Raw genomic sequence first — 16014 nt, forward strand, 5'->3', positions numbered from 1 at the left:
ATCATTGGTTGCCAGGAGCCAAGGAAGGGAGCAGGGTTTGACCTCAGATGGCACACGAGACTTTTTATGGGTGATGGGTTGTGATGATGGTTGCACAACTGTATAAATTTACAAAATCTTACCAAACCACACACTCATGGGTAAATTGTATGGTTCGTAAAGGATTACTCCATAAACACCTAAATCATCCAAAAATGACATTGTGGCAATAAATGTTTGTGTACATAAATTTAGTAGTACTTCTAAGTCTCAAACTTTTACTAGAAGGCCATCCCTGTATCCTTACATAAGTATTCTACTAGTGAGCCACAGAGTAGTTCATATTTTGTCAAAGGCTCAGTGGTGATTTCCACTGTATCAGGCCTTTAGGGTCTAGACCTACTGGACCAGTGATTTTTCTAAAATGATCACTGTTACGAGCTGAATTGTGTCTCCTCCCCACCCCCCCAATTCATATCTTGAAGTCCTGAGGTACACCCTCCCCGTCCCCCCCCCCCCCCGTACTTCAGAGTGTGACCTTTTTAGAAATAGGGTCAGTGCAAGTGCAGTTAGTTAAGATGAGGTCTTACTGGAGTAAGGTGGGCCCTTAATCCAGTAAGCTAGTAAAAAACTGTAATTTCACATTTCAGCAGTCTCTTACAGCCACCTACTGACTCGCGTGTTCTTTGCCAGCTTGTTTTGACGGGAGCCATTCAAGTAGCAGACAAAGTTTCTTCAGGGAAGAGCTCAGTGCTTGTGCACTGCAGTGATGGATGGGACAGAACTGCCCAGCTGACGTCCCTGGCCATGCTGATGTTGGACAGCTTCTACCGGAGCATCGAAGGGTTTGAAATACTGGTACAGAAAGAATGGATAAGTTTTGGACATAAATTTGCATCTGTAAGTAAACCATAAAGTTCATTTTTTAAATGTCAGATTACTGCCATTTGAGATGTAAAAACTAGTCATTAAACCACATATTTGCTTTTGAAAAGGAAAATCCGAGGGATTGAATGATAAAAACCCGAGGGATTGAATGATAAGGACTCTACAGGTTTGAAAACGTGTGATGCCTGGGGTCAGGTAGAAGTTGTTTTAGGAGACTTCTCTATCCATCTGCACTATTTACAGTTTGATTTGAAAGTAATACCAGGAGCCTGCATGAAAATGTTCACATTGACTTTGTGTGAAAGGAGGAGGATAGGGTGACAATTCTTTCTCAACTACTATTAGAGCTGTTAGAGCCAAATACATTTTACAGAGATACTAGATTCTTATTATTCTGATACACACATTTCCAGTTCTCGGTTCCAGATATCCTTTGCATAACCCTTCTGCACAAGGTCACTCAGGTGATGGTCATCCACATTTCCTAAGTAGTGTGAATAACATTTTCAAGTAGAAAGAATCATGGTTAATAAAAGAATAAATGGTAAGGCTTTTGTCTTGTTTTTAAGAGAGAAAGAACTTACTTTTAATGATAATGATAACACCCTTTTGGACCCAGCTTCAAGGCTTCAAACTTGAGGGTTGGTCCCTTCGTGCCACTGACATAACCGCAGAGTCATCTGGCCCTGTATCCCTGCAGCTGCCCTAGACTGGTACAGAATTCCAGTCAGATGAAATAGTTGGGGCACATGTGTTGGTATTGCTATTTTATAGATGTTTATATACTTGATTTCCACTAGTTCAAAATTCGGCATCGGAAAGCAGATCACGGACTTGTATTGTCACATTTTGTGGGTTGTATGCTTTCTCAGTCTCATGCCCTTAAATTATAACAAATCGTCTTCATCAATTCCTTTTAGAGAATAGGTCATGGTGACAAAAACCATGCCGATGCTGACCGATCTCCTATTTTTCTCCAGTTTATTGATTGTGTATGGCAAATGTCAAAACAGGTAAGGGATATATAGGATAAAGATACATTTGACTCAGTGTTTAAATATTTTGGTCTAATATCTGGGATTTGCCTCATCTCTATTTACATTTGTATGTTAATAATCGTTGAAGCCGCATGATGGGTATATGGGGTTTGCGTTTTTATTCTCACTACTATTTATGTCTGGGATTTTCCATAATGTCTTAAAAATTCAATATCTAACTGTAGCATCTCTACTAACGGAATTGACAGTACGTGTATAGAGGCACGTGTATATAGCTATGCCTGCTAACATATGACACCATAAATAATAAAACTACCCTATATGCCCTGTGCACCCAGGAGAACTGAGATAATTGGCTTGCTTTCCTATTATTCAGTTATTTTATTTTGAGAGAGAAAGATAGAGTAAGCAGGGGAGGGGGAGAGAGAATCCCAAGCAGGCTCTGCACTGTCAGCACAGAGCCCAGTGCTGGGCTCGATCCCACAAACTGTGAGATCATGACCTGAGCCGAAACCAAGAGTCGGAAGCTTAACTGACTGAGCCACCCGGGCACCCCTACTCGACTCTCCTTTAAACTCGACTCTCCTCAGTCCTGTGCACAGCACCAAGAGAAGAGCTGTAGGATGTGTGCGGATTATGCACCTCTTTTCAGTTCTGTAAGAGATCAGCCCCAAGTTTTCATGCTTTGTTGGCTTGTTTGCTTTTGTCTAGTTCCCTACAGCTTTTGAATTCAATGAACGGTTTTTGATTACAATTTTGGATCATCTGTATAGTTGCCGGTTTGGTACTTTCTTATACAACTGTGAATCTGCTCGAGAAAGACAGGTGAGTGGAAATGCTAATCGTTTTAATTAAATGCGTCTGGTCTTTCCTGAAGGAAGAAGGAAAACAAAATGATAGCTTGGTTTGTGTGAAATGCAAATGTTTCTCATTTTTCACCACAGAGCCTGGGTGCTTTCACTTCAGCCAGGGCTTGTTGAGTGTCTGCTATTCAGTGCAGGGGTAAGACACTAACTTTGCCCTTCAGGGAGTAGGAATGACTTTAAAGGTATGGAAGGGCTCCCTCCCAAAACACCATAAAAATGTCAGTAGAGGAAATTGTTTTAAAGGCATAAACCTACAAGAACAGGGAAGATGAAAAAGGAGATGTGGCAACCAAATTTTAGAAGCTGATAAGTTTGTAGACCACGTAGCTTGAGAAACTGAGTCTCAGATCAGCAGTGGGGGGAGCCAGGAAGCAGCCCTCTTTGCACTGCCTAGAGTCCCAGATGACTCGGGTTTTCGGGCAGAGCGGAAGGATAAGACCACCCAAGGGTCTGTTGGAAATCAGCAGTTAGCCTCCTCAGATCCCCTCCACTCTTCTGGAGCTGAGGACTCTGGCAGAGTGAGTCTCTGGGCAGAGGACCCGAGTGTCACCTGGGGGTGAGGCGAATGGAGAGGAGCTGACTCTGAGGGCCGCAGCTTCTTTCCCCTACTGACTCCCAGCATTCTGGAAGCAAGTCCTCACGTTCCGGGAAGGAGCATGAAAGAACCTCTGTTGGTGAGGGTCGGGGGACAAAATGGAGCCCTCGGCCATTGTTGGTGGGGATGCAAAATGGTGCAGCCACAGTAGAAGACCATGTGGTGGCTCCCTCAGAAGGCTAAACATGGAGTTGTCCTAGGACCCAGCAATTCCACTCCTAGGTACATACCCAAGGGAAATGAAGGCAGAAGTTGAAACAAAAATTCGCACACAGATGTTCACAGCAGCACTACTCACGATAGCTAAAAGGTGGCAATGACCCCAGGTCCATCAGCGAGGACAGGAGAAACAGAATGTGGTCTATGTATACTCTGGAATACTATTCAGTCATAAAAAGGAATGAAGTCAGGGTCCAGGCAACAGCATGGACAAACCTTGAAAACATGCTAAATGAGGGGAGCCAGACACAGAGGCCACGGATCGCATGATTCCATTTATTTGAAATGTCCAGAATAACAAGTACATTGAGGCAAGAAAGCAGATGAGTGTTTTCCAGGAGCGGGAGGGGAGAATGGGGGGGTGCCTGCTTAATGGGTATGAGGTTTCCATTTGGAGTGATGAAAATATCTCGGAACATGTTCCATGTGGAGTGATGAAAATATCTCGGAACCTGATAGAGGTGATGGTGGCACAGCTTTTGTGAGTGTACTGGATTGTAGACTTTAAAATGGTGAGTTTTATGGTATGTGAATTCCACTTCAATTAAAAACAATCATCTCTGGGGAAACTGGCCTGAGAAGAAGAACCTAAAGATACCAACACCTACGGTTCCCCACAGTGAAACTCAGCTTGACGAGCCTCATGATCCGAGAGCTTCCAGTCGGCTCTTCAGCCCTCCGCTCTTAAATTGTAGCAGACAGCCAGGAGTGAGAAAAAGCAGCGTGGAGAAAAGAGTTACCAGGTAGGGAGGGCAGAAACATACACAAGCAGTCATCATTTAATATCCCAAGAAAGATCAGAAAATGTTGGTGGTGCGAGATAATAACAGGATGTTGTTTGGAAAGACCGTTTCAAGATCAGAAACCAACTTGAAATGAAACACATGACGTCCACAGAAATGAAAATCTCAGAAGAAGAGCTGGAAGAGGAGGTGAAATCTCCCAGAAAGAGCATTAGAGATAGAGGTGGAATATGGAGACCAGATCACTTCTGGAGATCCAAAATCCACATAGTAGAGGTTCTAGAAAGAGAAAATGGGGAGGCCATAGAGCAGGAAATCACAGAAATAATTTGAGAATGTTTCCCAGAATTGAAGTACATGAGTTTCCACATTGAAAAGCCTCCCAAGGGCCCCAGTGCAGTGGAAAAAAATAGACCCCTACTAAGACACATCTCCATGAAGTTTCAAAACAACCGGGGACAAAGAAAAGATCTTCCAAGCTTCCAAAGAGAAAAGGAACAGGTTATTTGCAAATAAGCAGATTGAGAACACAAAATTGTTCAATATCAGTATTGGAAGCTAGAACTCAGTAGATAATTGCCTTCAGAATTTTATTTGTTTATTTTTTTTTAGAGAGAATGAGAGTGCACGCAGGAGCAGGGGAGAGGGGCAGAGAGAGAGAGAGAGAGAGAGAATATCTTAAGCAGGCTCCACGTTCAGTGCGGAGCCTGATGAGGGGCTCTATCCCACAACCCTGGAATCATGACCTGAGCCAAAATCAAGAGTCGGACGCTCAACCAAGCCACCCAGGCACCCCTACCTTCAGAATTTTAAAGGAAAATGGTTTCAACCTAGTATTCTCCAGCCACCAAACCGTCAAACAAATGATTAGGTAGGCCAAAGATATTCTCAGACATGCATGGCATCAAGACTTCCCTCCCACACCAGCTTCTCTCGAAGCTGCTGGAGCATCTGCTCCACGCAAACAAGGAAGAAGACTGGAATCCAGCTCAGAGAGAGGCAAGAGGTGGTGCTCAGGGCGAAACAGGAAAGAGATCATAGATGCGAGCTGGACACAAGACACAGAAGCACCCGGCGCAGCTTGCTTTCCTCCGAGGATCAGACTGTGAGCTCTGAACGTACAGTGTCTTGACAGAAGTTCGAGACGTTGGAGGAAGAGTTGGGGATTGGATTACTGGTAAATGCCAAGGAAAGTTAGCAAACGGAATAGGCAGTTGTTAAACCAAGGGAAGACGACAAAAATTGGGGAGAAAAAGTGACTATGTAGCCTGCCTGGGAAAAGCATTTGCTTCGCGATAGTGATCAAAACACTAAATGTCAGTCTCTTGAAAGCTGTGGGGGGGTGGGGGGTGAGGCGGGAAAGAGACTGAGTGCCCAGAGCCGTTTAGCCCCCAGGTAGCAAGGAGGGCATGTTATCTAGAGATGTGGAGCTTAAGTACCAGGTAATCAAATCAACTTAAAAAAATCAAGCACAGTTGCTTGTGTGGAGAGAGGTGAGAGAGTTAATCTTTTTATAACAAACCTCGTCAGGCTACTTGATCTTTTAAACTATGTGCATGTATAAAAATAAAAACAAGCATGCAAATAAACACAACGCAATATAGATTGTGGCATCCGAAAGGTACAAATGAAGTTTTAGGTGGATTCCAAGGAAGGCAGACTTTTGCTGCCATTGTTATTGTTCACACATTAATGAAATATGCATGCTAAAGACATGTCTTCAGTTCCTGGCTTCAAGCTGTTCTTTTTTAGCATCCAGCTTTAGCTTATTGGTCCTTTCTTATTGAAGTCATTACTAGGAAGAATTTCACATTGTGCCGTTGGTAATTTTAGTAGTTGTACCTTTTATTTCCCAAGCATTGGATTCTTTCCTAGTTTATGCTCAAAATTGGTAGCAATCTATAATAAACTGCAAATGTGAATCTCTGTGTGGGATGATGGACACTGAGTGAAAAAGTAAAGATTGAAGTCCGTTATCTAGGTGTTTTCAAATACCTGGATGGCAGCATATGATAAAGATTACACATCTGGATGGTTGCTTAAAATCACTTTATGTCTAGATACCAACTGTCAAGTAGGCACAGGTGAAGACCTTACAGTCCTAACAAATATAAAAATGAAAAGAGCCAGCGGGATCTTGCGATAATTTTTCTTTCTGCTGAATTAAAAAGAACATACTGCCCAGATATGTGTTCATAAATGTTTTACCTCGCCGGGAACAGTCATTTTAGGTCAGTGAATTGCATTTAATGGTACAGCGTTCTGCACCTCTGTCTTCTGGCAGAAATAGTGGCTCTCAAGCTAGGCCATTATCTATGCAAATATCAGGAAGTGGTTGCTGGGCACTCACTGGCCCGTGAGGCTTTTTGAGCCATTATGGGGATAATGTAAATGTGTGATTCAAGTAGAAGCTCAAATGTATTGCCACAGGCTGAAAAATGGTTTGCGTACTTGTGTGTTTTTACTTAGGCTTTCCACTTTCTCTTTCTCTATAGAAAGTTACAGAAAGAACAGTATCTTTGTGGTCACTGATAAACAGTAATAAAGACAAATTCAAAAACCCCTTCTATACTAAAGAAATCAATCGAGTTTTATATCCAGTTGCCAGTATGCGTCACTTGGAACTTTGGGTGAATTACTACATTAGATGGAACCCCAGAATCAAGCAACAAGTAAGTGAAATGACATTGTTAAAAGGCAGTGATGTGTATTAATTATTGCTTCTGGACTTAGATAATGTCATTTGGTAGTTTTTTTCAAAAATATTATGAGGGGGGAAATAGACAAAAAAATACACTTGCTTTCAAATGCAGCTTTAATTGCTAAGCCACTTATTTTGATTGGCTTTAACTTATATTCCTATAAATAATACAATTTTGGGGGCGCCTGGGTGGCTCAGTCGGTTGAGCGTCCTACTTCCGCTCAGGTCATGATCTCACAGTTTGTGAGTTTGAGCCCCGTGTCAGGCTCTGTGCCGACAGCTCAGAACCTGGAGTCTGCTTCGGATTCTGTGTCTCCTTCTCTCCCTGCCCATCCTCCGCTTGTGCTCTGTCTCTCTCTGTCTCTCGTAAATAAATAAATAAATAAATAAATAAATAAATAAATGTAAAAAAAAATTTTTTTTAGATAAATAAATAATACAGTTTTGGGGGCACCTGGATGGCTCAGTCAGTTAAGCATCCAACTTCAGCTCAGGTCAAGATCTTGCAGTCTGTGAGTTCGAGCCCCACCTCGGGCTCTGTGCTGACAGCTCAGAGTCTGGAGCCTGCTTCAGATTCTGTGTCTCCCTTATTCTGCTCCTCCCGTGCTTGTGCCTCTGTCTCTGTCTCTCTCAAGTAAATAAACATTACAAAAATAATAATATAATTTTTATTACTAAAATGTAAACTGATTAGAAGCTCTGGAAATTTTTCGAGTTTTGATAGCCAAGGTTTTCCTTCAATTAGTGGACATTCTTGCACATCATAAGAAAATTCTTTCCAGGAAGTAGACTTAGATGATCGTTCAAAGAAAGAAAATATTTTCCGGTATCTACCCCAGGTGTATGTACCAGGTCAGCTAATATCAGAGCGCATTTCACTGAGGGGCATGTCTTCTAAAATACAGATAAGTGATCTGTCAGTGGATAGATTGGCCATTTGTCAGTCAAAACGGGAAACTGATTTTTGAAGCAAAAGATTCCACATTTTGTTGGAGACACACTTGGGCTTCTCCATTCTCCCCCTTCCGCTCCACTCCAAAATCAGAGAAGTACAGCCTGCGCTGTAAAGGCACAGAAGCACCGCCAGTTCATGATTTGTTTTAAGCGTGGTAAATCTTCAGTATTTGCAATTGCTCTTTGTAAAGGTTTGCACGTTTTCCTGCAGTGTGGATGGTCAACTGACTACCTGTTCTCACAGGCTGGTGTGGCGTCAGTGCCAGCTTTAATCCCGCTAGAAGTCGCAGGGTGACAGCAGGGCCCTGGCTCTGTGGTCTTTCTCTTCGATTGTTTATCCCACTCAGGCAGCTGGCCACGGGCCAGCCTGTGCCCTCTCTTCCCACTGGGGAATGCCCGCTCCTAGCTGGCACTCTCGTTTCAAGGTCTCTGCTGCTCACATGAAAGGCTTCTGCAATTCGTTAATGGTGGCAATGTGTCATCTCTCAGAAAGTGACAGATTCCAGGGCTGGAGAGCACTTGCTTGCTTAGTTTGGGGTTTGAGAAGCATGTTGAGGGAATTTACTCAACAGTAGTTCTTGCATTTGAAATATCAAGTAAAGAGGAAATGGGAATTTTGCCAGGGTTCTAACTGCTGTTACAGAGGACATGTTCCTTTTCTAATTAGAAAATATTCTATAGATGTGCACTGTGTCTTGCACATTGATCCTTTTATGTATTTATTGTAGCCTTTTTTTTTTAAACCATTAGTAATTAGAAAGTATCAACAATTTCTGTACAGATCCTCTAATCTCCCCTCACCCATTTGTACTTGGAGAAACTCTTAAGATTGGAGGAATTTAGAGCAATTCATTTCTGAATATATAAAGGTGACAATTGGGTGACAAGTCAAGTTGGAAGAAACATCATTAGAATAACTTGCATCTCTCTCCCCTTATTTTCATAGAGCTTAGCAAAATGGACCTGGTCCAGATAGGAACACAGATTTTTTGATAGAGGTTTCTATTTTGAGACAGTAATTGGTCTGTACTATGATCTGTGAAAGTACTCAAAAAAGAAAGTAACTTACGCTTTCTCTGTAGATTTCTACATGTATCTTTGTATTTTCAGGGAGGGAGACACAGAGATTAAGAGGAGGCAGTGTCAGCCCCCAGGAGCTCCCAGGTTGATGGGGGCGCCCAGGAACATAAGTCCATGATGATAGTGCTCAGGGAGAAATGTCATAATAGAAGTGTGAATTAAATGCCTTAGATTTCCTTAAAGATCTCACGTAGAACATTATTTCATACAGAAATAGATTTAAATCCGATCACATAGGGCTTCTTAAATTACAGAATGTAAACCTAAAGAAATACACTTAACCACTTAAAAGTTAAGTTGTTCAGTTGTCTGGCCCAGTGGGTACACACACCTTTACTGGGTACCTACAGCATTCAGAGCACTGCAAGTATCCCATCAGTACTGAAAGATACAAAAGCATATACTACATCCAGCCCCTCCCTGTGATGACCTCTAGCCTAGAATAAGGCAGGGTTAGTGTGCTTTGCTTTTCTTTTTTCTTTTCTCTTCTTTTAAATGTTTATTTTGAGAGAGAGATTGTGAGCGAGCAGGGGAGGGGAAGAGAGAGAGAGAGAGAGAGAGACGGAATCCCAAGCACCATTAGCGCAAAGCCCGACGTGGGGCTTAAACTCAAGAACTGTGAGATCATGAGCTGAACTGAAGTCAAGAGTCGGACGCTTAACCAACTGAGCCACCCAGGCATCCCAGGTGTGTGTGCTTTTGAAAAGCAAAAGCCACCAACCTTTGCTACGACATAAAAACTCAGCAGAGTTGATGGAAAGACCAATACTTACATTAGAGGAGCTCTCCATAAGCAAATTCGGTACCTGTATTAATACGTGGGACTTGCTCATGCCAGAAGCACAAGTATTCAGTGAGTCCTGTTATAAACCTGAGTGGGGCCTTGGGCTGCTGGGGAGCTTCATATTCTACTTCGGGGGCCACTGTGCTCCCTGCAGCTGTTAACCAGGCTGGCACTGGCAAGCTCACGTCTCTGTGTAGCGATCGCCAGAGGTTGAGAACGAGGACAGTCAGATATGGACAGGCTGGCCTGTGTGGTGCTGAAGTCATCTCCAGTAGGAGGGCCTGTCTTCTGTGCTGTGTCGACACTCTTTATTTCACACTCAGTCCCGAGTGAGAGGCTGCGGCGTGGCATTTACAGCCACTTGACTGTATTTAAACCTCATTTCTCATGGTTTTGTCTGTTAGACTCTTTCCTTGTATCCTCTAAATGGTTTGTATTTTTCTGTAGGCTAATGCCTTCTGGACATTTTGTACCCATCACTGGACTGAATTCGTTTTATTTCTAGTCATTTTTTTGGTCTACTCTCTCGAGTTTTCTAATTATACAGCCTTGTCCTCTGCAAAAATGAGTTTTACCTCTGATTTGTTTTTCTTGTCTAATTGTGCTTACTGGTACAATAACAAACTGATCCTCATAGTCATATGAAGAAAAGACAGTTTTAAAAATAGCCAAGACAGTTTTGAAGGAGAGAATCTCGAGAAAGAACTTGCCCTGAGAATCGAAAGGGTAGAGCCCAGAAACAGACTGCACAGGTGTGGGGCCCAGTAGGTGACACCAAGCAGAGAGGATGGACGGTTGATGGTGAACAGGCCTGGCACAGCAGATCAAAGTGGACGTGTCTAAAATGGAACTCTTCATCCCCCAGAACCTGTGCCTCCTGCCATCTTCCCATCTCTGTTCTCGGCAACCCCATCCTAGTCACTCTGGCCAGAGACCGGGCAGTCCTCCTTGACTCCCTCCTCCCTCACACCCCTTATCCAGTCTGTCGGCAGAGCCTGCTGGACTGGGCCCTCCAAACCTATAGGACTCTGGATACTCTGCACCAGTCCCCCTGCTGCTGGGCCCGTGCGGGCCGTGTGATGCTGCCTAGCCTTGTAGCTGGGCTCCCCGATCCCACCCTTGCTTCCTTCTGGCCCGTTCTCAACATGGTAACCAGAGCAGGCCTTGCAAAGCGGATTCCAGATCCCACCACCCCTCCACTTGGAAGTGTCCAGGGAACCACTCGCCTCACCCGGCACCAAAGCCCAGGTCCCTGCAATGGCCTCTGAGGCCTGACATGGCCTCCTTCCAGCCCTGTCCCTCTTACACCGCTCTACTTCTCTTCCATAGTGTTCCTCACCTTTGAACACCTTCTGTAACTCAGACCTGTAGTATTCTCTGTCTGTCTCCCTCTGCTGGAAGAGAAATGGCATAAAAACTGGGATTTGGGGCTCCTTTGTTCACTGATGGGTCCCAAGCGCCTGGAACAGTGTCTGCCCTCAGCTGAATACACAGAGAAAGACGGACAAAAGACATTACCAGGCCACGCACAGCACTTACTGGGTATCAGGCGCTCTACCAAGCATTCCTGTTCCAATGCCACATGCATCTTTCTGGAAAACCTCGCGCTCTGCAGTTACGGTAAAAACAAAACAAACAAAAAAAAAAACGAAAAAAAAACAGGGCTTACAGGAAGAATAGGATTAGGAGGGAGGAGGAGACCTCTTCTGGCCCGTGGGCCTTTGTAACCAGAGCTCTAGTGGAAGCACCAGTGCCACTAGAAATGCAGGCACCATCACACATCTGTGGCATTTCATCTGGCCTCTGTCGACCACTCCTTGGCAGCCTGAATTGGGTTGAGTGGTCTCCCCCAAAAGACGTGGCCCCTCCAAACCTGTAAGTGTGATCTTATTTGGGAAAAGGGTCTTTAGGGGTGTTACTAGGTTAAGGATCTGAAGATGCCATCTTCCTGGATTTGCAGTGCGCTCTATATTGCGTGACAGGTGTCCTTATAAGAGAAAGCAGAAGGAGATTTGAGCCACAGACATTCACGGGGAGAAGGCCATGCGAAAACAGGAGAGGTGGGAGGGAGAGAGGGAGGGACACAGCCACAAGCCAAGGAAGCCTGGAGCCACCCGAAGCTGGAAGAGGTCACCCTTCCCTGGAGCCTCCAGAGGGAGCACAGCGCTGCTGATGGCCTGATTTCAGGCTGGTGCCCTGCAGGGCTGTGAGAAAGTACATTTCTGCTGTGTTAAGCACCCCGCCCCATTTTGTGTTAATGTGTCATGGCAGCCAGAGGAAGCTCAGACACCATCTTAAAGCCCTGGGCTCGTGCTCCCTCCTTGAAGTACAGGTCCCGGAGGGCTTGTGCCCCTACCACAGCCCGCTGTCCTCCGCGTGCGGTGCAGGCTGCGGCCTGCATATCAGGCATCTCTTCACAGCTTCCTTGTTGCTGCTCAGCTCAACACAATAGGAACGCACTTGTATAGACTTTTGGCTCTTTTCTTGATGTCTTCATATACGGCTCAAGCTTTCTAGGAGCTTGCCTTTGATCTCAAAACACGCTGGTGATGAGGGAGTCTTCGGTGGGCCACCCTACCGTGTATCTTGGTCTCGGTGCTGATTACATTAGTGTACGTATATGTAAAGGCTCACTGAGGTGAGCATTTTAAGATTCGTGCACATTCCTGCCTGTTAATTTATACATCAGTACCAAGGTTTTGAAAGTGAGCATGCTGGGGAGACGCACACTCTGTTCCCGCCTGACTTCTAACCTTTGTACTGCCGCAAGGCCCCTGTCCATCAATGAAAGAAATCGTCCAAGCTGACTGTATTGGCTGACTTCACTCGTGTGGCAACCCTGTGAGGTCTGTGCTGGGGTTTTTTTTGTTTGTTTAATTTTATTTTTTATTTTTTAAAATTTCCATCCAAATTAGTTAGCATCTAGTGCAACAGTGATTTCGGAGTAGATTCCTTAGTGCCCCTTACCCATTTAGCCCATCTCCCCTCCCACAACCCCTCCATATTTATGAGTTTGTTCTCCATATTTATGAGTGTCTTCTGTTTTGTACCCCTCCCTGTTTTTATATTATTTTTGGTTCCCTTCCCTTATGTTCATCTGTTTTGTCTCTTAAAGTCCTCATATGAGTGAAGTCATATGCTTTTTGTCTTTGTCTGATTAATTTCACATAGCATAATACCCTCCAGTTCCATCCACATAGTTGCAAATGGCAAGGTTTCATTCTTTCTGATTGCCAAGTAAGACTCCGTCGTCTATATATACCACATCTTCTTTATCCATTCATCCATCGATGGCCATTTGGGCTCTTTCCAGACTTTGGCTATTGTTGACAGTGCTGCTATAAACATGGGGGACCCTTGTGCAGAGTGGGGCCCCTTGTGTGTGGGCAGGGAGAGCCCTAACGCCTGTCTGTGCTCTTTGCAGCAGCCCAACCCGGTGGAACAGCGCTACGTGGAGCTCCTGGCCTTGCGTGACGAGTACATCCAGCGGCTCGAGGAGTTGCAGCTCGCCGGCTCTGCCAAGCTCGCCGAGCCTTCCACCTCGCCGGCCGGCCCTTCGCCGATGATGCCCCACGTGCACACCCACTTCTGAGATGGGACCTGGGCGCCGCAGCGCAGCTCCGGGCAGAGGACGTCATGGCCTTTCATCAGGGGCCTCTGTACAAAGTAGATTGAAATACTTGCCTCCATGTAGAACTGGAACTAACACGATCTTAAACTCTTGAATATGTGCCTTCTAGAATACATATTACAAGAAAACTCTAGTGTCTACACGGCAATCAGAAGAAAGGAGCCAAGATGAGGTTTTGGAAAATGCTAACACCTTTCAAGAGCAGGTTTTGAGAGATTAAATTTAATTTACCTCTTTTGAAATACTATGTATACAATATCTATTTTGTGAGCTTAATTGGAACGACGTGATTTTAAACTAAAGTGAAAACCTGTGTGAAACGAATTTGCCTTAGGTTGCTCGCGACAGTTGCTTTGGATTACCTAAAATGAATCCAAATGTGAAAGATGTTATTGCCAAAACAAATTGAGCTCTTCTTCTGAGGCATCATCCAAAAGCAAGGTGTTTAAATAATTGCCAAATTTTATACCATCGTCAAGTGGTGACTTAAAGAGAACTAGCTGTGTAGATGAGTTTTTCATTAGTTTGAAATTTTAGAATATGAAGTGTTTTCCCCTAATTTTCAAGAGGAGCGTATTTTTATATTACACAGATGGGGCCCAGTCAAATAGGATTTGATTTTTTTTTTTTTTTTAACGTTTTGCCCGTTCTATTTTCTGAGTTCTTCCATGAGCTTGCCTAAAATTCTGACCCACTTTCCAGTTATGGAAAACCCCTCATATAGCACTGTTTGAGGATGGTGGGGGCGTTATGCTGCTGAGGTGACTGTTTTCGCAAACATCGCTCTAGTCAGACCAGCTTATCTGCCAAAGCGTAGGGTCGACCATCTCGGACATATGAGCTGTTGCTAGAGCATCATTCTTTGAAATAAAAGCCACAGATGTACATTTGTTGAGCATATTCTTGAAAGTATTGTATTTCCATTTACATGGTGTTGGATGCCCTTCCCCCCAAGCGTGCATTAAACTGGTTCTACAAATTTTTACTTGAAGTGTACCCGGCAGTTTGCTTTTTCAGGTTTTGGGTTTTTTGTTTCTTTGTTGTTGTTGCTTTTTGTAGTAATAGTAGTAAATGAAATTGCAAATGCAGTTCTATTTGATATCTGAACTAATTCATTTAGTTAAGTATATTTGTAAAAGTTAAGGCTAGAGTTAAAACAATTAATGTTTTACAGTGATTTGTAAAGGACTATTTATAGCTAATATGGTTTTGTTTTCAATGAATTAAGAGAGATTAAGTATATCTTTGTAAATTATTTTATGTCCTAGCTTAATTGGTCTACCAAATAAGACATCTCAAATATAGTAGTATAATGTATAAATTTTGTATGTATAAGAAATTTTATTAGACGTTCTCTTGCTTTTTGTAAACGCTGTAAATATTTCATAAATTAACAAAGTGTCACTCCATAAAAAGAAGAAAGCTAATACTAATAGCTTAAAGGGTTTTGTGAAATTTCATGAAAAAGTTTTCATGACAATAATGACTAAAGTCCTGCTGTAATAAATATATTAACGAAACATAGCACTCTGTTTTTGGGGGTGTGACTGTGTGTGTGTCTTCTTTTCCTGGCTCTGCTACATATGTGTTTTATCTTACTAGAGACCTTACAGGGCTCTCCCAAAATTGTGTATGGGACATTTGAGTGTATTAAAAGTGATGGGTTTTTTTTTTTTAGTGTTTATTTTTGAGAGAGAGAGAGAGAGAGAGAATGAGCAGGGGAGGGGCAGAGAGAGAGGGAGACACAGAATCCGAAGCAGGCTCCAGGCTCTGAGCTGTCTGCACAGAGCCCGACATGGGGCTCAAATCCACAAACTGGGAGATCATAACCTGAGATGAAGTCAGAGGCTCAACCCACTGAGCCACCCAGGTGCCCTTAACAGTGCCAATTTTAAGCCACAACCATCTTTATTAAAGTAAGGAGAGCTTCTGCAAAAGAGCCAGCCAGGGTGCATAGACCCAAGACTTCAGACTGGATGCAGAACATAGCGGCTGCCATTGAGGGAGGCTAAGACATTGGTGGGAGCAAGCCATATGCGGTGTCCCTTTTGGTAAGAATTCAATGTTTTCTCAGATACAGCCAGTTGGAAATTACATTTGCATTCTAAGGATGCTTTTAATAGTTCTAACAGTAAACTAAAATTAGCCACTTTTTAAAAATCTGAATAGGACTCTTAAAAGATCATGTCTCTTTTAGAACTGTATTTGAGATACTTCGCAAAGGTTCTGCCTCAGACATGGCTGTGTTTAGTCCTCACTACAACCCCATGGGCCACGTGGTATTTCTGTCATCCCTGTTTTCCACCTGACGAGAATGTCGTTGCTCCACGGATGCAGTGACCTGCCCAGAGTCCCACGGCATCCAAATAAACGTGTACAGATATTAAACTGAATTCAATCTCTCTGGTGTTCCCAGTGAAGAGCCTTAGCTCTGCCTTCTGGAAGGAACTAGAAAAATCCCTCTTCCTGGGACAGCCCTTCAAATAATGTGGAATCCTGTGGATTTGGGATCCTACAATAGTTTTTCCTAAATGTAGTCCCAGCACTTTCTGATCTACTTTCGATAATGCAGCAAA

At 43.6% G+C, this 16014-nt stretch overlaps 1 protein-coding gene across 4 annotated transcripts in view; it reads left to right on the forward strand.

Moving 5' to 3' along the window:
• Nucleotides 1-14962, forward strand: part of MTM1 (myotubularin 1) — a 109810-nt gene extending 94848 nt beyond the window's left edge. For all 4 annotated transcript variants that reach the window (XM_058713681.1, XM_058713684.1, XM_058713683.1 and 1 more), the window contains 5 exons: nucleotides 673-879; nucleotides 1788-1880; nucleotides 2577-2690; nucleotides 6784-6960; nucleotides 13232-14962. In XM_058713681.1, the coding sequence (XP_058569664.1) occupies nucleotides 673-879; nucleotides 1788-1880; nucleotides 2577-2690; nucleotides 6784-6960; nucleotides 13232-13399 (759 nt within the window). In that variant the 3' untranslated portion in view covers nucleotides 13400-14962. The remainder of the gene's footprint in view (nucleotides 1-672; nucleotides 880-1787; nucleotides 1881-2576; nucleotides 2691-6783; nucleotides 6961-13231) is intronic.
• The last annotated feature ends 1052 nt before the right edge of the window (nucleotides 14963-16014 follow it).

Source organism: Neofelis nebulosa, chromosome X (genome assembly GCF_028018385.1).
Source record: "Neofelis nebulosa isolate mNeoNeb1 chromosome X, mNeoNeb1.pri, whole genome shotgun sequence".
Taxonomy (NCBI): Eukaryota; Metazoa; Chordata; class Mammalia; order Carnivora; family Felidae; genus Neofelis; species Neofelis nebulosa.